Source organism: Scardinius erythrophthalmus (assembly GCF_964197995.2).
Source record: "Scardinius erythrophthalmus genome assembly, chromosome: 13".
NCBI lineage: Eukaryota > Metazoa > Chordata > Actinopteri > Cypriniformes > Leuciscidae > Scardinius > Scardinius erythrophthalmus.
This window is the reverse complement of record NC_138233.1, coordinates 346,382-370,123: the sequence shown is the minus strand read 5'-3', so window position 1 is coordinate 370,123 and position 23,742 is coordinate 346,382. Positions and strand designations below refer to the sequence as shown.

Sequence of the window (23,742 nt, the reverse complement as noted above, 5' to 3'; positions counted from 1 at the left end):
TATTGTCTGAAGAGTGAGATTAATGAGTATTAATGAAGTGTAGTGTGTTAGTAACCTGCGGTATTGTCTGAAGAGTGAGATTAATGAGTATTAATGTAGTGTTGTGTGTTAGTAACCTGCAATATTGTCTGAAGAGTGAGATTAATGAGTATTAATGAAGTGTTGTGTGTTAGTAACCTGCGGTATTGTCTGAAGAGTGAGATTAATGAGTATTAATGAAGTGTAGTGTGTTAGTAACCTGCGGTATTGTCTGAAGAGTGAGATTAATGAGTATTAATGAAGTGTTGTGTGTTAGTAACCTGCGGTATTGTCTGAAGAGTGAGATTAATGAGTATTAATGTAGTGTTGTGTGTTAGTAACCTGCAATATTGTCTGAAGAGTGAGATTAATGAGTATTAATGAAGTGTTGTGTGTTAGTAACCTGCGGTATTGTCTGAAGAGTGAGATTAATGAGTATTAATGAAGTGTTGTGTGTTAGTAACCTGCTGTATTGTCTGAAGAGTGAGATTAATGAGTATTAATGAAGTGTAGTGTGTTAGTAACCTGCGGTATTGTCTGAAGAGTGAGATTAATGAGTATTAATGAAGTGTTGTGTGTTAGTAACCTGCGGTATTGTCTGAAGAGTGAGATTAATGAGTATTAATGAAGTGTTGTGTGTTAGTAACCTGCGGTATTGTCTGAAGAGTGAGATTAATGAGTATTAATGTAGTGTTGTGTGTTAGTAACCTGCGGTATTGTCTGAAGAGTGAGATTAATGAGTATTAATGTAGTGTTGTGTGTTAGTAACCTGCGGTATTGTCTGAAGAGTGAGATTAATGAGTATTAATGAAGTGTTGTGTGTTAGTAACCTGCTGTATTGTCTGAAGAGTGAGATTAATGAGTATTAATGAAGTGTTGTGTGTTAGTAACCTGCGGTATTGTCTGAAGAGTGAGATTAATGAGTATTAATGAAGTGTTGTGTGTTAGTAACCTGCGGTATTGTCTGAAGAGTGAGATTAATGAGTATTAATGAAGTGTAGTGTGTTAGTAACCTGCGGTATTGTCTGAAGAGTGAGATTAATGAGTATTAATGTAGTGTTGTGTGTTAGTAACCTGCGGTATTGTCTGAAGAGTGAGATTAATGAGTATTAATGAAGTGTTGTGTGTTAGTAACCTGCGGTATTGTCTGAAGAGTGAGATTAATGAGTATTAATGAAGTGTAGTGTGTTAGTAACCTGCGGTATTGTCTGAAGAGTGAGATTAATGAGTATTAATGAAGTGTTGTGTGTTAGTAACCTGCGGTATTGTCTGAAGAGTGAGATTAATGAGTATTAATGAAGTGTTGTGTGTTAGTAACCTGCGGTATTGTCTGAAGAGTGAGATTAATGAGTATTAATGAAGTGTTGTGTGTTAGTAACCTGCGGTATTGTCTGAAGAGTGAGATTAATGAGTATTAATGAAGTGTTGTGTGTTAGTAACCTGCTGTATTGTCTGAAGAGTGAGATTAATGAGTATTAATGAAGTGTAGTGTGTTAGTAACCTGCGGTATTGTCTGAAGAGTGAGATTAATGAGTATTAATGAAGTGTTGTGTGTTAGTAACCTGCGGTATTGTCTGAAGAGTGAGATTAATGAGTATTAATGAAGTGTTGTGTGTTAGTAACCTGCAGTATTGTCTGAAGAGTGAGATTAATGAGTATTAATGAAGTGTTGTGTGTTAGTAACCTGCAGTATTGTCTGAAGAGTGAGATTAATGAGTATTAATGAAGTGTTGTGTGTTAGTAACCTGCAGTATTGTCTGAAGAGTGAGATTAATGAGTATTAATGAAGTGTTGTGTGTTAGTAACCTGCAGTATTGTCTGAAGAGTGAGATTAATGAGTATTAATGAAGTGTTGTGTGTTAGTAACCTGCAGTATTGTCTGAAGAGTGAGATTAATGAGTATTAATGAAGTGTTGTGTGTTAGTAACCTGCAGTATTGTCTGAAGAGTGAGATTAATGAGTATTAATGAAGTGTTGTGTGTTAGTAACCTGCAGTATTGTCTGAAGAGTGAGATTAATGAGTATTAATGAAGTGTAGTGTGTTAGTAACCTGCGGTATTGTCTGAAGAGTGAGATTAATGAGTATTAATGTAGTGTTGTGTGTTAGTAACCTGCGGTATTGTCTGAAGAGTGAGATTAATGAGTATTAATGAAGTGTTGTGTGTTAGTAACCTGCGGTATTGTCTGAAGAGTGAGATTAATGAGTATTAATGAAGTGTAGTGTGTTAGTAACCTGCGGTATTGTCTGAAGAGTGAGATTAATGAGTATTAATGAAGTGTAGTGTGTTAGTAACCTGCAGTATTGTCTGAAGAGTGAGATTAATGAGTATTAATGAAGTGTTGTGTGTTAGTAACCTGCAGTATTGTCTGAAGAGTGAGATTAATGAGTATTAATGTAGTGTTGTGTGTTAGTAACCTGCAGTATTGTCTGAAGAGTGAGATTAATGAGTATTAATGAAGTGTAGTGTGTTAGTAACCTGCAGTATTGTCTGAAGAGTGAGATTAATGAGTATTAATGAAGTGTAGTGTGTTAGTAACCTGCGGTATTGTCTGAAGAGTGAGATTAATGAGTATTAATGAAGTGTTGTGTGTTAGTAACCTGCAGTATTGTCTGAAGAGTGAGATTAATGAGTATTAATGAAGTGTTGTGTGTTAGTAACCTGCGGTATTGTCTGAAGAGTGAGATTAATGAGTATTAATGTAGTGATGTGTGTTAGTAACCTGCAATATTGTCTGAAGAGTGAGATTAATGAGTATTAATGAAGTGTTGTGTGTTAGTAACCTGCAGTATTGTCTGAAGAGTGAGATTAATGAGTATTAATGAAGTGTTGTGTGTTAGTAACCTGCGGTATTGTCTGAAGAGTGAGATTAATGAGTATTAATGAAGTGTAGTGTGTTAGTAACCTGCGGTATTGTCTGAAGAGTGAGATTAATGAGTATTAATGAAGTGTTGTGTGTTAGTAACCTGCGGTATTGTCTGAAGAGTGAGATTAATGAGTATTAATGAAGTGTTGTGTGTTAGTAACCTGCGGTATTGTCTGAAGAGTGAGATTAATGAGTATTAATGTAGTGTTGTGTGTTAGTAACCTGCAATATTGTCTGAAGAGTGAGATTAATGAGTATTAATGAAGTGTTGTGTGTTAGTAACCTGCGGTATTGTCTGAAGAGTGAGATTAATGAGTATTAATGAAGTGTTGTGTGTTAGTAACCTGCAATATTGTCTGAAGAGTGAGATTAATGAGTATTAATGAAGTGTTGTGTGTTAGTAACCTGCGGTATTGTCTGAAGAGTGAGATTAATGAGTATTAATGAAGTGTTGTGTGTTAGTAACCTGCGGTATTGTCTGAAGAGTGAGATTAATGAGTATTAATGAAGTGTTGTGTGTTAGTAACCTGCGGTATTGTCTGAAGAGTGAGATTAATGAGTATTAATGAAGTGTTGTGTGTTAGTAACCTGCGGTATTGTCTGAAGAGTGAGATTAATGAGTATTAATGAAGTGTTGTGTGTTAGTAACCTGCGGTATTGTCTGAAGAGTGAGATTAATGAGTATTAATGAAGTGTTGTGTGTTAGTAACCTGCGGTATTGTCTGAAGAGTGAGATTAATGAGTATTAATGAAGTGTAGTGTGTTAGTAACCTGCAGTATTGTCTGAAGAGTGAGATTAATGAGTATTAATGAAGTGTAGTGTGTTAGTAACCTGCGGTATTGTCTGAAGAGTGAGATTAATGAGTATTAATGAAGTGTTGTGTGTTAGTAACCTGCAATATTGTCTGAAGAGTGAGATTAATGAGTATTAATGAAGTGTTGTGTGTTAGTAACCTGCAGTATTGTCTGAAGAGTGAGATTAATGAGTATTAATGAAGTGTTGTGTGTTAGTAACCTGCAATATTGTCTGAAGAGTGAGATTAATGAGTATTAATGAAGGGTAGTGTGTTAGTAACCTGCGGTATTGTCTGAAGAGTGAGATTAATGAGTATTAATGAAGTGTAGTGTGTTAGTAACCTGCAGTATTGTCTGAAGAGTGAGATTAATGAGTATTAATGAAGTGTAGTGTGTTAGTAACCTGCAGTATTGTCTGAAGAGTGAGATTAATGAGTATTAATGAAGTGTTGTGTGTTAGTAACCTGCAGTATTGTCTGAAGAGTGAGATTAATGAGTATTAATGAAGTGTTGTGTGTTAGTAACCTGCAATATTGTCTGAAGAGTGAGATTAATGAGTATTAATGAAGTGTTGTGTGTTAGTAACCTGCAGTATTGTCTGAAGAGTGAGATTAATGAGTATTAATGAAGTGTTGTGTGTTAGTAACCTGCAGTATTGTCTGAAGAGTGAGATTAATGAGTATTAATGAAGTGTTGTGTGTTAGTAACCTGCGGTATTGTCTGAAGAGTGAGATTAATGAGTATTAATGAAGTGTTGTGTGTTAGTAACCTGCAGTATTGTCTGAAGAGTGAGATTAATGAGTATTAATGAAGTGTTGTGTGTTAGTAACCTGCGGTATTGTCTGAAGAGTGAGATTAATGAGTATTAATGAAGTGTTGTGTGTTAGTAACCTGCAGTATTGTCTGAAGAGTGAGATTAATGAGTATTAATGAAGTGTTGTGTGTTAGTAACCTGCGGTATTGTCTGAAGAGTGAGATTAATGAGTATTAATGAAGTGTTGTGTGTTAGTAACCTGCGGTATTGTCTGAAGAGTGAGATTAATGAGTATTAACGAAGTGTAGTGTGTTAGTAACCTGCGGTATTGTCTGAAGAGTGAGATTAATGAGTATTAACGAAGTGTAGTGTGTTAGTAACCTGCGGTATTGTCTGAAGAGTGAGATTAATGAGTATTAACGAAGTGTTGTGTGTTAGTAACCTGCAGTATTGTCTGAAGAGTGAGATTAATGAGTATTAACGAAGTGTTGTGTGTTAGTAACCTGCGGTATTGTCTGAAGAGTGAGATTAATGAGTATTAACGAAGTGTTGTGTGTTAGTAACCTGCGGTATTGTCTGAAGAGTGAGATTAATGAGTATTAACGAAGTGTAGTGTGTTAGTAACCTGCAGTATTGTCTGAAGAGTGAGATTAATGAGTATTAATGAAGTGTAGTGTGTTAGTAACCTGCAGTATTGTCTGAAGAGTGAGATTAATGAGTATTAATGAAGTGTTGTGTGTTAGTAACCTGCGGTATTGTCTGAAGAGTGAGATTAATGAGTATTAATGAAGTGTTGTGTGTTAGTAACCTGCGGTATTGTCTGAAGAGTGAGATTAATGAGTATTAACGAAGTGTAGTGTGTTAGTAACCTGCAGTATTGTCTGAAGAGTGAGATTAATGAGTATTAACGAAGTGTAGTGTGTTAGTAACCTGCAGTATTGTCTGAAGAGTGAGATTAATGAGTATTAACGAAGTGTTGTGTGTTAGTAACCTGCAGTATTGTCTGAAGAGTGAGATTAATGAGTATTAATGAAGTGTAGTGTGTTAGTAACCTGCGGTATTGTCTGAAGAGTGAGATTAATGAGTATTAATGAAGTGTTGTGTGTTAGTAACCTGCGGTATTGTCTGAAGAGTGAGATTAATGAGTATTAATGTAGTGTTGTGTGTTAGTAACCTGCAATATTGTCTGAAGAGTGAGATTAATGAGTATTAATGAAGTGTTGTGTGTTAGTAACCTGCAGTATTGTCTGAAGAGTGAGATTAATGAGTATTAATGAAGTGTTGTGTGTTAGTAACCTGCGGTATTGTCTGAAGAGTGAGATTAATGAGTATTAATGAAGTGTTGTGTGTTAGTAACCTGCAGTATTGTCTGAAGAGTGAGATTAATGAGTATTAATGAAGTGTAGTGTGTTAGTAACCTGCGGTATTGTCTGAAGAGTGAGATTAATGAGTATTAATGAAGTGTAGTGTGTTAGTAACCTGCGGTATTGTCTGAAGAGTGAGATTAATGAGTATTAATGAAGTGTAGTGTGTTAGTAACCTGCGGTATTGTCTGAAGAGTGAGATTAATGAGTATTAATGTAGTGTTGTGTGTTAGTAACCTGCAATATTGTCTGAAGAGTGAGATTAATGAGTATTAATGAAGTGTAGTGTGTTAGTAACCTGCGGTATTGTCTGAAGAGTGAAATTAATGAGTATTAATGAAGTGTTGTGTGTTAGTAACCTGCAGTATTGTCTGAAGAGTGAGATTAATGAGTATTAATGAAGTGTTGTGTGTTAGTAACCTGCGGTATTGTCTGAAGAGTGAGATTAATGAGTATTAATGAAGTGTTGTGTGTTAGTAACCTGCGGTATTGTCTGAAGAGTGAGATTAATGAGTATTAATGAAGTGTTGTGTGTTAGTAACCTGCGGTATTGTCTGAAGAGTGAGATTAATGAGTATTAATGAAGTGTAGTGTGTTAGTAACCTGCAGTATTGTCTGAAGAGTGAGATTAATGAGTATTAACGAAGTGTTGTGTGTTAGTAACCTGCGGTATTGTCTGAAGAGTGAGATTAATGAGTATTAATGAAGTGTTGTGTGTTAGTAACCTGCGGTATTGTCTGAAGAGTGAGATTAATGAGTATTAATGAAGTGTTGTGTGTTAGTAACCTGCGGTATTGTCTGAAGAGTGAGATTAATGAGTATTAATGAAGTGTAGTGTGTTAGTAACCTGCGGTATTGTCTGAAGAGTGAGATTAATGAGTATTAATGAAGTGTTGTGTGTTAGTAACCTGCGGTATTGTCTGAAGAGTGAGATTAATGAGTATTAATGAAGTGTTGTGTGTTAGTAACCTGCAGTATTGTCTGAAGAGTGAGATTAATGAGTATTAATGAAGTGTTGTGTGTTAGTAACCTGCAGTATTGTCTGAAGAGTGAGATTAATGAGTATTAATGAAGTGTAGTGTGTTAGTAACCTGCAGTATTGTCTGAAGAGTGAGATTAATGAGTATTAACGAAGTGTTGTGTGTTAGTAACCTGCGATATTGTCTGAAGAGTGAGATTAATGAGTATTAACGAAGTGTTGTGTGTTAGTAACCTGCGATATTGTCTGAAGAGTGAGATTAATGAGTATTAACGAAGTTTAGTGTGTTAATAACCTGCGGTATTGTCTGCAGAGTGAGATTAATGAGTATTAATGTAGTGTAGTGTGTTAGTAACTTGCGGTATTGTCTGAAGAGTGAGATTAATGAGTATTAATGTAGTGTAGTGTGTTAGTAACCTGCGGTATTGTCTGAAGAGTGAGATTAATGAGTATTAATGAAGTGTTGTGTGTTAGTAACCTGCGGTATTGTCTGAAGACATAGATTAATGAGTATTAATGAAGCGTTGTGTGTTAGTAACCTGCAGTATTGTCTGAAGAGTGAGATTAATGAGTATTAATGAAGTGTAGTGTGTTAGTAACCTGCAGTATTGTCTGAAGAGTGAGATTAATGAGTATTAACGAAGTGTTGTGTGTTAGTAACCTGCGGTATTGTCTGAAGAGTGAGATTAATGAGTATTAATGAAGTGTAGTGTGTTAGTAACCTGCGGTATTGTCTGAAGAGTGAGATTAATGAGTATTAATGAAGTGTAGTGTGTTAGTAACCTGCGGTATTGTCTGAAGAGTGAGATTAATGAGTATTAATGAAGTGTTGTGTGTTATTAACCTGCGGTATTGTCTGAAGAGTGAGATTAATGAGTATTAATGAAGTGTTGTGTGTTAGTAACCTGCAGTATTGTCTGAAGAGTGAGATTAATGAGTATTAATGAAGTGTTGTGTGTTAGTAACCTGCAGTATTGTCTGAAGAGTGAGATTAATGAGTATTAATGAAGTGTAGTGTGTTAGTAACCTGCAGTATTGTCTGAAGAGTGAGATTAATGAGTATTAACGAAGTGTTGTGTGTTAGTAACCTGCGATATTGTCTGAAGAGTGAGATTAATGAGTATTAACGAAGTGTTGTGTGTTAGTAACCTGCGATATTGTCTGAAGAGTGAGATTAATGAGTATTAACGAAGTTTAGTGTGTTAATAACCTGCGGTATTGTCTGCAGAGTGAGATTAATGAGTATTAATGTAGTGTAGTGTGTTAGTAACTTGCGGTATTGTCTGAAGAGTGAGATTAATGAGTATTAATGTAGTGTAGTGTGTTAGTAACCTGCGGTATTGTCTGAAGACATAGATTAATGAGTATTAATGAAGTGTTGTGTGTTAGTAACCTGCAGTATTGTCTGAAGAGTGAGATTAATGAGTATTAATGAAGTGTAGTGTGTTAGTAACCTGCAGTATTGTCTGAAGAGTGAGATTAATGAGTATTAACGAAGTGTTGTGTGTTAGTAACCTGCAGTATTGTCTGAAGAGTGAGATTAATGAGTATTAATGAAGTGTTGTGTGTTAGTAACCTGCGGTATTGTCTGAAGAGTGAGATTAATGAGTATTAATGAAGTGTTGTGTGTTAGTAACCTGCGGTATTGTCTGAAGAGTGAGATTAATGAGTATTAATGTAGTGTAGTGTGTTAGTAACCTGCGGTATTGTCTGAAGACATAGATTAATGAGTATTAATGAAGTGTTGTGTGTTAGTAACCTGCGGTATTGTCTGAAGAGTGAGATTAATGAGTATTAATGAAGTGTAGTGTGTTAGTAACCTGCAGTATTGTCTGAAGAGTGAGATTAATGAGTATTAACGTAGTGTAGTGTGTTAGTAACCTGCGGTATTGTCTGAAGAGTGAGATTAATGAGTATTAATGAAGTGTTGTGTGTTAGTAACCTGCGGTATTGTCTGAAGAGTGAGATTAATGAGTATTAATGTAGTGTAGTGTGTTAGTAACCTGCGGTATTGTCTGAAGACATAGATTAATGAGTATTAATGAAGTGTTGTGTGTTAGTAACCTGCGGTATTGTCTGAAGAGTGAGATTAATGAGTATTAATGAAGTGTAGTGTGTTAGTAACCTGCAGTATTGTCTGAAGAGTGAGATTAATGAGTATTAACGTAGTGTTGTGTGTTAGTAACCTGCGGTATTGTCTGAAGAGTGAGATTAATGAGTATTAATGAAGTGTTGTGTGTTAGTAACCTGCAGTATTGTCTGAAGAGTGAGATTAATGAGTATTAATGAAGTGTTGTGTGTTAGTAACCTGCAGTATTGTCTGAAGAGTGAGATTAATGAGTATTAACGAAGTGTTGTGTGTTAGTAACCTGCGGTATTGTCTGAAGAGTGAGATTAATGAGTATTAACGAAGTGTTGTGTGTTAGTAACCTGCGGTATTGTCTGAAGAGTGAGATTAATGAGTATTAATGAAGTGTAGTGTGTTAGTAACCTGCGGTATTGTCTGAAGAGTGAGATTAATGAGTATTAATGAAGTGTTGTGTGTTAGTAACCTGCGGTATTGTCTGAAGAGTGAGATTAATGAGTATTAACGAAGTGTTGTGTGTTAGTAACCTGCGGTATTGTCTGAAGAGTGAGATTAATGAGTATTAATGAAGTGTTGTGTGTTAGTAACCTGCGGTATTGTCTGAAGAGTGAGATTAATGAGTATTAATGAAGTGTTGTGTGTTAGTAACCTGCAGTATTGTCTGAAGAGTGAGATTAATGAGTATTAATGAAGTGTTGTGTGTTAGTAACCTGCAATATTGTCTGAAGAGTGAGATTAATGAGTATTAATGAAGGGTAGTGTGTTAGTAACCTGCGGTATTGTCTGAAGAGTGAGATTAATGAGTATTAATGAAGTGTTGTGTGTTAGTAACCTGCAGTATTGTCTGAAGAGTGAGATTAATGAGTATTAATGAAGTGTTGTGTGTTAGTAACCTGCGGTATTGTCTGAAGAGTGAGATTAATGAGTATTAATGAAGTGTTGTGTGTTAGTAACCTGCGGTATTGTCTGAAGAGTGAGATTAATGAGTATTAACGAAGTGTAGTGTGTTAGTAACCTGCGGTATTGTCTGAAGAGTGAGATTAATGAGTATTAACGAAGTGTAGTGTGTTAGTAACCTGCGGTATTGTCTGAAGAGTGAGATTAATGAGTATTAACGAAGTGTTGTGTGTTAGTAACCTGCAGTATTGTCTGAAGAGTGAGATTAATGAGTATTAACGAAGTGTTGTGTGTTAGTAACCTGCGGTATTGTCTGAAGAGTGAGATTAATGAGTATTAACGAAGTGTTGTGTGTTAGTAACCTGCGGTATTGTCTGAAGAGTGAGATTAATGAGTATTAACGAAGTGTAGTGTGTTAGTAACCTGCAGTATTGTCTGAAGAGTGAGATTAATGAGTATTAATGAAGTGTAGTGTGTTAGTAACCTGCAGTATTGTCTGAAGAGTGAGATTAATGAGTATTAATGAAGTGTTGTGTGTTAGTAACCTGCGGTATTGTCTGAAGAGTGAGATTAATGAGTATTAATGAAGTGTTGTGTGTTAGTAACCTGCGGTATTGTCTGAAGAGTGAGATTAATGAGTATTAACGAAGTGTAGTGTGTTAGTAACCTGCAGTATTGTCTGAAGAGTGAGATTAATGAGTATTAACGAAGTGTAGTGTGTTAGTAACCTGCAGTATTGTCTGAAGAGTGAGATTAATGAGTATTAACGAAGTGTTGTGTGTTAGTAACCTGCAGTATTGTCTGAAGAGTGAGATTAATGAGTATTAATGAAGTGTAGTGTGTTAGTAACCTGCGGTATTGTCTGAAGAGTGAGATTAATGAGTATTAATGAAGTGTTGTGTGTTAGTAACCTGCGGTATTGTCTGAAGAGTGAGATTAATGAGTATTAATGTAGTGTTGTGTGTTAGTAACCTGCAATATTGTCTGAAGAGTGAGATTAATGAGTATTAATGAAGTGTTGTGTGTTAGTAACCTGCAGTATTGTCTGAAGAGTGAGATTAATGAGTATTAATGAAGTGTTGTGTGTTAGTAACCTGCGGTATTGTCTGAAGAGTGAGATTAATGAGTATTAATGAAGTGTTGTGTGTTAGTAACCTGCAGTATTGTCTGAAGAGTGAGATTAATGAGTATTAATGAAGTGTAGTGTGTTAGTAACCTGCGGTATTGTCTGAAGAGTGAGATTAATGAGTATTAATGAAGTGTAGTGTGTTAGTAACCTGCGGTATTGTCTGAAGAGTGAGATTAATGAGTATTAATGAAGTGTAGTGTGTTAGTAACCTGCGGTATTGTCTGAAGAGTGAGATTAATGAGTATTAATGTAGTGTTGTGTGTTAGTAACCTGCAATATTGTCTGAAGAGTGAGATTAATGAGTATTAATGAAGTGTAGTGTGTTAGTAACCTGCGGTATTGTCTGAAGAGTGAAATTAATGAGTATTAATGAAGTGTTGTGTGTTAGTAACCTGCAGTATTGTCTGAAGAGTGAGATTAATGAGTATTAATGAAGTGTTGTGTGTTAGTAACCTGCGGTATTGTCTGAAGAGTGAGATTAATGAGTATTAATGAAGTGTTGTGTGTTAGTAACCTGCGGTATTGTCTGAAGAGTGAGATTAATGAGTATTAATGAAGTGTTGTGTGTTAGTAACCTGCGGTATTGTCTGAAGAGTGAGATTAATGAGTATTAATGAAGTGTAGTGTGTTAGTAACCTGCAGTATTGTCTGAAGAGTGAGATTAATGAGTATTAACGAAGTGTTGTGTGTTAGTAACCTGCGGTATTGTCTGAAGAGTGAGATTAATGAGTATTAATGAAGTGTTGTGTGTTAGTAACCTGCGGTATTGTCTGAAGAGTGAGATTAATGAGTATTAATGAAGTGTTGTGTGTTAGTAACCTGCGGTATTGTCTGAAGAGTGAGATTAATGAGTATTAATGAAGTGTTGTGTGTTAGTAACCTGCGGTATTGTCTGAAGAGTGAGATTAATGAGTATTAATGAAGTGTTGTGTGTTAGTAACCTGCAGTATTGTCTGAAGAGTGAGATTAATGAGTATTAATGAAGTGTTGTGTGTTAGTAACCTGCAGTATTGTCTGAAGAGTGAGATTAATGAGTATTAATGAAGTGTAGTGTGTTAGTAACCTGCAGTATTGTCTGAAGAGTGAGATTAATGAGTATTAACGAAGTGTTGTGTGTTAGTAACCTGCGATATTGTCTGAAGAGTGAGATTAATGAGTATTAACGAAGTGTTGTGTGTTAGTAACCTGCGATATTGTCTGAAGAGTGAGATTAATGAGTATTAACGAAGTTTAGTGTGTTAATAACCTGCGGTATTGTCTGCAGAGTGAGATTAATGAGTATTAATGTAGTGTAGTGTGTTAGTAACTTGCGGTATTGTCTGAAGAGTGAGATTAATGAGTATTAATGTAGTGTAGTGTGTTAGTAACCTGCGGTATTGTCTGAAGAGTGAGATTAATGAGTATTAATGAAGTGTTGTGTGTTAGTAACCTGCGGTATTGTCTGAAGACATAGATTAATGAGTATTAATGAAGCGTTGTGTGTTAGTAACCTGCAGTATTGTCTGAAGAGTGAGATTAATGAGTATTAATGAAGTGTAGTGTGTTAGTAACCTGCAGTATTGTCTGAAGAGTGAGATTAATGAGTATTAACGAAGTGTTGTGTGTTAGTAACCTGCGGTATTGTCTGAAGAGTGAGATTAATGAGTATTAATGAAGTGTAGTGTGTTAGTAACCTGCGGTATTGTCTGAAGAGTGAGATTAATGAGTATTAATGAAGTGTAGTGTGTTAGTAACCTGCGGTATTGTCTGAAGAGTGAGATTAATGAGTATTAATGAAGTGTTGTGTGTTATTAACCTGCGGTATTGTCTGAAGAGTGAGATTAATGAGTATTAATGAAGTGTTGTGTGTTAGTAACCTGCAGTATTGTCTGAAGAGTGAGATTAATGAGTATTAATGAAGTGTTGTGTGTTAGTAACCTGCAGTATTGTCTGAAGAGTGAGATTAATGAGTATTAATGAAGTGTAGTGTGTTAGTAACCTGCAGTATTGTCTGAAGAGTGAGATTAATGAGTATTAACGAAGTGTTGTGTGTTAGTAACCTGCGATATTGTCTGAAGAGTGAGATTAATGAGTATTAACGAAGTGTTGTGTGTTAGTAACCTGCGATATTGTCTGAAGAGTGAGATTAATGAGTATTAACGAAGTTTAGTGTGTTAATAACCTGCGGTATTGTCTGCAGAGTGAGATTAATGAGTATTAATGTAGTGTAGTGTGTTAGTAACTTGCGGTATTGTCTGAAGAGTGAGATTAATGAGTATTAATGTAGTGTAGTGTGTTAGTAACCTGCGGTATTGTCTGAAGACATAGATTAATGAGTATTAATGAAGTGTTGTGTGTTAGTAACCTGCAGTATTGTCTGAAGAGTGAGATTAATGAGTATTAATGAAGTGTAGTGTGTTAGTAACCTGCAGTATTGTCTGAAGAGTGAGATTAATGAGTATTAACGAAGTGTTGTGTGTTAGTAACCTGCAGTATTGTCTGAAGAGTGAGATTAATGAGTATTAATGAAGTGTTGTGTGTTAGTAACCTGCGGTATTGTCTGAAGAGTGAGATTAATGAGTATTAATGAAGTGTTGTGTGTTAGTAACCTGCGGTATTGTCTGAAGAGTGAGATTAATGAGTATTAATGTAGTGTAGTGTGTTAGTAACCTGCGGTATTGTCTGAAGACATAGATTAATGAGTATTAATGAAGTGTTGTGTGTTAGTAACCTGCGGTATTGTCTGAAGAGTGAGATTAATGAGTATTAATGAAGTGTAGTGTGTTAGTAACCTGCAGTATTGTCTGAAGAGTGAGATTAATGAGTATTAACGTAGTGTAGTGTGTTAGTAACCTGCGGTATTGTCTGAAGAGTGAGATTAATGAGTATTAATGAAGTGTTGTGTGTTAGTAACCTGCGGTATTGTCTGAAGAGTGAGATTAATGAGTATTAATGTAGTGTAGTGTGTTAGTAACCTGCGGTATTGTCTGAAGACATAGATTAATGAGTATTAATGAAGTGTTGTGTGTTAGTAACCTGCGGTATTGTCTGAAGAGTGAGATTAATGAGTATTAATGAAGTGTAGTGTGTTAGTAACCTGCAGTATTGTCTGAAGAGTGAGATTAATGAGTATTAACGTAGTGTTGTGTGTTAGTAACCTGCGGTATTGTCTGAAGAGTGAGATTAATGAGTATTAATGAAGTGTTGTGTGTTAGTAACCTGCAGTATTGTCTGAAGAGTGAGATTAATGAGTATTAATGAAGTGTTGTGTGTTAGTAACCTGCAGTATTGTCTGAAGAGTGAGATTAATGAGTATTAACGAAGTGTTGTGTGTTAGTAACCTGCGGTATTGTCTGAAGAGTGAGATTAATGAGTATTAACGAAGTGTTGTGTGTTAGTAACCTGCGGTATTGTCTGAAGAGTGAGATTAATGAGTATTAATGAAGTGTAGTGTGTTAGTAACCTGCGGTATTGTCTGAAGAGTGAGATTAATGAGTATTAATGAAGTGTTGTGTGTTAGTAACCTGCGGTATTGTCTGAAGAGTGAGATTAATGAGTATTAACGAAGTGTTGTGTGTTAGTAACCTGCGGTATTGTCTGAAGAGTGAGATTAATGAGTATTAATGAAGTGTTGTGTGTTAGTAACCTGCGGTATTGTCTGAAGAGTGAGATTAATGAGTATTAATGAAGTGTTGTGTGTTAGTAACCTGCAGTATTGTCTGAAGAGTGAGATTAATGAGTATTAATGAAGTGTAGTGTGTTAGTAACCTGCGGTATTGTCTGAAGAGTGAGATTAATGAGTATTAATGAAGTGTTGTGTGTTAGTAACCTGCGGTATTGTCTGAAGAGTGAGATTAATGAGTATTAATGAAGTGTTGTGTGTTAGTAACCTGCGGTATTGTCTGAAGAGTGAGATTAATGAGTATTAATGAAGTGTTGTGTGTTAGTAACCTGCAGTATTGTCTGAAGAGTGAGATTAATGAGTATTAATGAAGTGTTGTGTGTTAGTAACCTGCGGTATTGTCTGAAGAGTGAGATTAATGAGTATTAATGAAGTGTTGTGTGTTAGTAACCTGCAGTATTGTCTGAAGAGTGAGATTAATGAGTATTAATGAAGTGTAGTGTGTTAGTAACCTGCGGTATTGTCTGAAGAGTGAGATTAATGAGTATTAATGTAGTGTTGTGTGTTAGTAACCTGCGGTATTGTCTGAAGAGTGAGATTAATGAGTATTAATGAAGTGTTGTGTGTTAGTAACCTGCGGTATTGTCTGAAGAGTGAGATTAATGAGTATTAATGAAGTGTTGTGTGTTAGTAACCTGCAGTATTGTCTGAAGAGTGAGATTAATGAGTATTAATGAAGTGTTGTGTGTTAGTAACCTGCAGTATTGTCTGAAGAGTGAGATTAATGAGTATTAATGAAGTGTTGTGTGTTAGTAACCTGCGGTATTGTCTGAAGAGTGAGATTAATGAGTATTAATGAAGTGTTGTGTGTTAGTAACCTGCGGTATTGTCTGAAGAGTGAGATTAATGAGTATTAATGAAGTGTTGTGTGTTAGTAACCTGCGGTATTGTCTGAAGAGTGAGATTAATGAGTATTAATGAAGTGTTGTGTGTTAGTAACCTGCGGTATTGTCTGAAGAGTGAGATTAATGAGTATTAATGAAGTGTTGTGTGTTAGTAACCTGCGGTATTGTCTGAAGAGTGAGATTAATGAGTATTAATGAAGTGTTGTGTGTTAGTAACCTGCGGTATTGTCTGAAGAGTGAGATTAATGAGTATTAATGAAGTGTTGTGTGTTAGTAACCTGCGGTATTGTCTGAAGAGTGAGATTAATGAGTATTAATGAAGTGTTGTGTGTTAGTAACCTGCGGTATTGTCTGAAGAGTGAGATTAATGAGTATTAATGAAGTGTTGTGTGTTAGTAACCTGCGGTATTGTCTGAAGAGTGAGATTAATGAGTATTAATGAAGTGTTGTGTGTTAGTAACCTGCGGTATTGTCTGAAGAGTGAGATTAATGAGTATTAATGAAGTGTAGTGTGTTAGTAACCTGCGGTATTGTCTGAAGAGTGAGATTAATGAGTATTAATGTAGTGTTGTGTGTTAGTAACCTGCGGTATTGTCTGAAGAGTGAGATTAATGAGTATTAATGAAGTGTTGTGTGTTAGTAACCTGCGGTATTGTCTGAAGAGTGAGATTAATGAGTATTAATGAAGTGTTGTGTGTTAGCAACCTGCGGTATTGTCTGAAGAGTGAGATTAATGAGTATTAATGAAGTGTTGTGTGTTAGTAACCTGCAGTATTGTCTGAAGAGTGAGATTAATGAGTATTAATGTAGTGTTGTGTGTTAGTAACCTGCGGTATTGTCTGAAGAGTGAGATTAATGAGTATTAATGAAGTGTTGTGTGTTAGTAACCTGCAGTATTGTCTGAAGGCGTCTCTGGAGCGTGTCTGGTCCTGTAACTCCTGCTGATGCTGCAGTCGGATGAGGCTCTGAGTGGATCTGAGCTCTCGGGCCGCCGCTTGACCCCGCCTCTGCAGACTCTCCTGAACCGCCTGCATCTGCGAACGAGCCAGCGCCGTCTGCAGCACACACACACTCACCTGCACACAACACTTTACACATTACGCTATTTCTACGCCATTACGCTATTTCTACGCCATTACGCTACTTCCTGCTTTGCTACTGTTCGGACGCTTTTGCCTACTGCTCCGCACTTTGCTCTATCGCTTTCGTTATTATTACATTTTATCACCTAATTTTAACACCTAATTTTAACTTCAGTGAATCAGCACAGTGCTCAGAACGCTTGGATTACTATAAAAAAGCAGAATTAGTTTCATTCCTTCAGAATTCACTGAAGCTTACATTCCGAGGAAGAGAAAACTGAACTGCTTACATTCCGGCGGAAGAGAAAACATTCACAAGGATAAGAGAAAATGCGTCCTTTTGATTCTACTTGCTGTACTAACTGCCAAAAACTTTTACAAAGGATTACAGTTCTTGAAACAAAGCTAATGGTAGGATCAAACCAGACGGAACCCACAACAGAGTTTCATCAAGGACAAATACAGCGCACAGCCGGTGAGTGTCATGAATTTAATGCTCCTCAACAGAACATACCTAGTGCAGAGAAACAAGCCGATCGACCTACAAACCGTTGGTTCAAAGAGGGGGCAAAACCCAAAAATAGAGACATTAGACTCTCTCAGGCAAAAATAGTTTCATCTACACCATACACAGCTACAAGGATTACAAACACTGGTCGTCTTCCACAACCTATTCATCTTAAGAACAGATTTGAAGTATTATTGAATGAGGAATGCTCAAATTTGTTAAATGTGGATGAACACAGACAGCCAGGAGCTGTCACATGTCTGTCCAGTCTTGTGCTGCACATGGGTGTTTGTTGTTTTGTGCCATGTGCTCTCCTGTCTATTGTCTAGCCCCTCCCATCTTGTTATGTTATTATTGGTTAATTTGTCCCACCTGTCTGTCTCGTTACCCTCCTTTGTTTGTTCCCCTATTTAGCCTCCTTGTGTTTGTAGTCTTGTGCTGGTTCGTTGTCCGAGTTCCCTGTCTTTGATGTTCCTGTCTGTTGATTATCTGAGTTCTGAGTTTTCTGTATTTTTGTCTGTGTTTGTTAATTAAATCTCCTCTGCACTTGAATCCTCGTCTCTCGCTCACTCGCCCCGTGACAGAACGAACCAGCCCAAAATGTGGATTCAGCGGAGTGAGATTTTTTCTTCAGAGGAGGAGAAGGGAAATTCCATTTCCCTATTTGAATATTTCTCCAGATGTGTTCAGAGGACTTTGGAGGAGGAGAGCACCATGTCAGACGGTGATCAGATCGGAGGAGGTGGTCCGGTGGTCCGGAGACGGAGGAGGAGAAGGAAGACCTCCTCTGTGACTATTCCGGTGGTCTCAGTTCCGGTGGTCCCAGTTCCGGTGGTTCCGAGTCTGGTGGTCCCAATTCCGGTGGTCTCAAGACACAGGAGGAGGAGAAGGGTTCCCTCCATAATTGTTCCGGTGGTCCCAGTTCCGGTGGTGCCTGCCGAGCCTGTGTCTTCGGACAAGATGGCCGCCGCCGAGTCTGTTCACGTCACGTCTGCCGGGCCTGTGTCTTCGGACAAGATGGCCGCTACAGAGACTGTTCACGTCACGCCTGCCGAGCCTGTGTCTTCGGACAAGATGGCCGCCGCCGAGCCTGTTCACGTCACGCCTGCCGAGCCTGTGTCTTCGGACAAGATGGCCGCCGCCGCGAGTGTTCACGTCACGTCTGCCGAGCCTGTGTCCCCTGACCAGATGGCCGCCGCCGAGAGTGTCCACGTCACACCTGTCGAGCCTGTGTCCTCTGACAAGATGGCCGCCGTCGAGCCTGTGTCTGTTCCTGAGCCTGAGCCGGTGGTGTCTGTTCCTGAGCCTGAGCCGGTGGTGTCTGTTCCTGAGCCTGAGCCGGTGGTGTCTGTTCCTGAGCCTGAGCCGGTGGTGTCTGTTCCTGTTACTGAGCCGGTGGTTCCTGTTCCTGAGCCGGTGGTGTCTGTTCCTGTTCCTGAGCCGGTGGTGTCTGTTCCTGTTCCTGAGCCGGTGGTGTCTGTTCCTGTTCTTGAGCCGGTGGTGTCTGTTCCTGTTCCTGAGCCGGTGGTGTCTGTTCCTGTTCCTGAGCCGGTGGTGTCTGTTCCTGTTCCTGAGCCGGTGGTGTCTGTTCCTGTTCCTGAGCCGGTGGTGTCTGTTCCTGTTCCTGAGCCAGTGTCTGTTCCTGAGCCGGAGCCAGTGTCTGTTCCTGTGTCTTTGTCTGTGTCTTTGTCTGTGTCTTTGTCTGTGTCTTTGTCTGTGTCTTTGTCTTTGTCTGTGTCTGTGTCTTTGTCTGTGTCTTTGTCTGTTCCTGAACCGGAGCTTGTGGTGCCAGTTCCAGTGCCTGAGCCTGTGGTGCCAGTTCCAGTGCCTGAGCCTGTGGTGCCAGTTCCAGTGCCCGAGCCTGTGGTGCCAGTTCCAGTGCCCGAGCCTGTGGTGCCAGTTCCAGTGCCCGAGCCGGTGGTGCCAGTTCCAGTGCCCGAGCCGGTGGTGCCAGTTCCAGTGCCCGAGCCGGTGGTGCCAGTTCCAGTGCCCGAGCCGGTGGTGCCAGCTCCAGTGCCCGAGCCGGTGGTGCCAGCTCCAGTGCCCGAGCCGGTGGTGCCAGCTCCAGTGCCCGAGACGGTGGTGCCAGTTCCAGTGCCCGAGACGGTGGTGCCAGTTCCAGTGCCCGAGCCGGTGGTGCCAGTTCCAGTGCCCGAGCCGGTGGTGCCAGCTCCAGTGCCCGAGCCGGTGGTGCCAGTTCCAGTGCCCGAGCCGTGGCCGCCCGAGGGGTCGTCTCCGCCGTGGCCGCCCGAGGGGTCGTCTCCGCCGTGGCCGCCCGAGGGGTCGTCTCCGCCGTGGCCGCCCGAGGGGTCGTCTCCGCCGTGGCCGCCCGAGGGGTCGTCTCCGCCGTGGCCGCCCGAGGGGTCGTCTCCGCCCTGGCCGCCCGAGGGGTCGTCTCCGCCCTGGCCGCCCGAGGGGTCGTCTCCGCCGTGGCCGCCCGAGGGGTCGTCTCCGCCGTGGCCGCCCGAGGGGTCGTCTCCGCCCTGGCCGCCCGAGGGGTCGTCTCCGCCCTGGCCGCCCGAGGGGTCGTCTCCGCCCTGGCCGCCCGAGGGGTCGTCTCCGCCCTGGCCGCCCGAGGGGTCGTCTCCGCCCTGGCCGCCCGAGGGGTCGTCTCCGCCCTGGCCGCCCGAGGGGTCGTCTCCGCCCTGGCCGCCCGAGGGGTCGTCTCCGCCCTGGCCGCCCGAGGGGTCGTCTCCGCCCTGGCCGCCCGAGGGGTCGTCTCCGCCCTGGCCGCCCGAGGGGTCGTCTCCGCCCTGGACTCCCGAACTTTGTGTCCCGCCCTGGATTTCTGAACTGTCCATTCCCCTTGTCCCGCCCTGGTCTGTCCCTCCCGTCCCGCCCTGGTCTGTCCCTCCCGTCCCGCCCTGGTCTGTCCCTCCCGTCCCGCCCTGGTCTGTCCCTCCCGTCCCGCCCTGGTCTGTCCCTCCCGTCCCGTCCGAGTCTTGTGGAGCGTCTGGTAGCCGCTCCTTAAGGAGGGGGTAATGTCACATGTCTGTCCAGTCTTGTGCTGCACATGGGTGTTTGTTGTTTTGTGCCATGTGCTCTCCTGTCTATTGTCTAGCCCCTCCCATCTTGTTATGTGATTATTGGTTAATTTGTCCCACCTGTCTGTCTCGTTACCCTCCTTTGTTTGTTCCCCTATTTAGCCTCCTTGTGTTTGTAGTCTTGTGCTGGTTCGTTGTCCGAGTTCCCTGTCTTTGATGTTCCTGTCTGTTGATTATCTGAGTTCTGAGTTTTCTGTATTTTTGTCTGTGTTTGTTAATTAAATCTCCTCTGCACTTGAATCCTCGTCTCTCGCTCACTCGCCCCGTGACAGGAGCTCACTCTGATACCAACAGGCGCTCAAGGTCAAGCAGACAGCGGCACTCAGCTCAGAGCGCAGCCGAGGTCAAAACATTGATAGTTGGGGACTCTACGATCAGAGATATCAGCTCGAAAGATACAACTACATGCTGCCTTCCACAAGCAACAACCTCTGACGTAAACAGAGAAATTCAAAACATTTTGATGAAACATAAGACAGCAAATCGACTCATCATACATGTGGGGAAGAATGATATCCATAAAGAGCAGTCAGAACAGCTTAAGAAGGATTTCAATGAACTTTTTGAAACACTCAAAAGACTGAAAGTACAAACATTCATCAGTGGACCACTTCCAGCTAGAGGAAGTAACAGGTTCTCACGGTTGCTTGGGCTTAATTCATGGCTGCAAAAAACCTGTAATATAAAAGGAGTGAACTTCATAGACAACTTTAACCTTTTCTGGAATCAGAGGCCACTGTTTCAACAAAATGGCCATCTTCCAAACAAACTGGGTTCAAGAGTGCTAAAGGACAATATCCTTTTCTCCCTTCATCATCCTTCTGCCAATCCAATCAACCAGAATGGCACACACTCACCTGGACACAGTTTGAATGACCACAGGACTTCACTTCAGGACTTGAATGGACATGCGGCTGACACATCTCACAAAGACAATGATAACACCATGCAGCCAAAACAACTTCTGCTCACGGACACAACTTCAGCTGAGCCCTGCCCACTGAGCTCACCAGAGTCAGACTGTGACATATTAGAAATGTCACAAGATTCAGCTCCCAAGGACAGCATATTACAGCCTCCAATAACAACAGATTCAGCACCCAAGAATGACCAGGGAAGCAAGGACAGTACATTACAGCCACCAGTAACAACAGATTCAGCACCCAAACACAACCAGGAAAGCCAAGACAGCATATTACAGCCTCCATTAACACCACAGCCACTCTCACCGCTATCACTATCTCCTACATCCCCATTGATGTGTTTCTCAGAGAAAATGGAAAAACTAGTGTATGCTGGAACCCAATTCGCTGGAAGCCCCCAGATATCAACCAGAAAAACATCACTACCACCAAAGTCTATGGGCGCAGCTCGTACCAAATATCATTTGGTAATTACCCGTCTTTCGAATATCTGGGTATTGTGTTAAAAGGTGCTCCACGGATTTTACTTATCACTATTTACAGGCCTCCAAAATACTCTTCAGCCTTTGCTGAAGACTTTACAGAACTGTTATCAATAATTTCCTCAGAGTTTGACAGTTTCACTATTGCTGGAGATTTTAACATTCACATAGATAATGCAGAAAATAATATGGCAAAAGAAATCAATACTGTTTTAAAAACTTTTGATCTGATTCAACATGTACATGGGCCCACACACAATCGTGGACACACTCTAGATTTACTTATCAGTAAGGGTCTAAACATTTCATTGAATGATATTAAGGATGTAGCACTGTCTGATCATTACTGTATTTTCTTTGATTTATTGATCTCTCCTGCCATTGAAGTTAGATCTGTGTCTTTCAAGAAGAGATGCCTAAATGAGAACACTAGTGTACTATTTATGAAGGCCATATCCTTAACACCAAGCATATCTGCTGACTCGGTTGATTCTCTCCTTGATTCTTTTAACTCGAAGGTTAAAAATGTAATTGATGATATTGCTCCTGTGAAAGTCAGGAAGAATGGTAAACAAAAAGCACCTAGGAGAAACTCAACAGCAGTGCAAATTATGAAAAGACAATGCAGAAAATCAGAGCGCATGTGGCGAAAGACAAAACTTGTAATCCACTATAACATCTATAGAGACACCATTCGTGCTTTCAATATGGAACTAGGCAAAGCTAGACAGACTTTCTTCTCCAATATCATAAACAGAAACCTAAATAATACTCGAAATCTCTTCGCTACTGTCGACAGACTAACAAATCCCCCAAGCCAGATTCCCAGTGAAATGCTCTCCGACAGCAAGTGTAGTGAGTTTGCTACCTTTTTCTCTGAGAAAATCAATAATATTAGAAAGGTGATCAGCACATCCTTGAGTTGCACTGAGGTCAGACAGATCAGACCACCTGAGAAAGTAGTTACTATGTCTGATTTTGAAGAAATTGATGGCAAAATTCTGAAAGAAACCGTACAGCACCTTAAAACATCAACCTGCGCCCTTGACACACTTCCCACATCTTTTTTTTTAAAGTGTGTTAGACTGTTTAGAAGCAGATCTCCTAGAAGTGGTAAATGCCTCACTTTTCTATGGAAGTTTTCCAAACTCCCTTAAAACTGCTGTTGTCAAACCCCTCCTGAAAAAGAGCAATCTGGATAAGACCATATTAAGCAACTATAGACCGATCTCAAATCTTCCATTCACAGGCAAAATCATTGAAAAAGTTGTCTTCAACCAGCTGAACAAATTCTTAAACTCAAATGGATACTTTGATAATTTTCAGTCTGGTTTCCGACCGCACCACAGCACAGAGACGGCGCTCATAAAGATAATAAACGATATTCGCTTAAATACTGATTCAGGCAAACTATCGGTGCTGGTGTTACTCGACCTCAGTGCTGCATTTGACACTGTCGATCATAACATACTTCTTGACAGGCTGGAAAACTGGGTGGGGTTTTCTGGGATAGTTCTAAAATGGTTCAGGTCATACTTAGATGGGAGAGGTTATTATGTGAGTATAGGAGACCATAAGTCTGAGTGGACATCCATGACATGCGGAGTCCCTCAAGGCTCAATTCTTGCGCCACTCCTGTTCAACCTGTATATGCTCCCAATGAGCCAAATAATGAGAAAGAACCAGATCTCTTACCACAGCTATGCAGACGACACACAGCTCTACTTAGCCCTATCGCCTAACGATTACAGCCCCATTGACTCCCTGTGCCAATGCATTGATGAAGTCAACAGTTGGATGTGTCAAAACTTTCTTCAGTTAAACAAAGACAAAACTGAAGTCATTGCGTTTGGAAACAAAGATGAAGTTCTCAAGGTGAACGCATACCTTCACTCCAGGGGTCAAACAACTAAACATCAAGTCAGGAATCTTGGTGTGACACTAGAGTCAGACCTTAGTTTCAGTAGTCATGTCAAAGCAATAACTAAATCAGCATACTATCATCTGAAAAATATTGCAAGAATTAGATGCTTTGTTTCCAGTCAAGACTTAGAGAAACGTGTGCATGCTTTCATCACCAGCAGGGTGGATTACTGTAATGGACTCCTCACTGGCCTTCCCAAAAAGACCATAAGACAGTTGCAGCTCATACAGAACGCTGCCGCCAGGGTTCTGAGCAGAACCAGAAAATATGAACACATCACACCAGTCCTCAAGTCTTTAAACTGGCTCCCAGTTAAATTTAGGATTGATTTTAAAGTATTATTACTGGTATATAAATCATTCAATGGCCTAGGACCTCAATACATT

General features: G+C 40.0%; 1 protein-coding gene across 1 annotated transcript in view; it reads right to left on the bottom strand.

Annotated features, from left to right (window-relative positions):
- LOC308701303 (limbin-like) overlaps positions 1–23,742 on the bottom strand; it is a 61,045-nt gene that overhangs the window by 27,332 nt on the left and 9,971 nt on the right. The window contains exon 9 of the mRNA XM_081383516.1: positions 16,282–16,469. Within this exon, the coding sequence (XP_081239642.1) occupies positions 16,282–16,469 (188 nt within the window). The remainder of the gene's footprint in view (positions 1–16,281; positions 16,470–23,742) is intronic.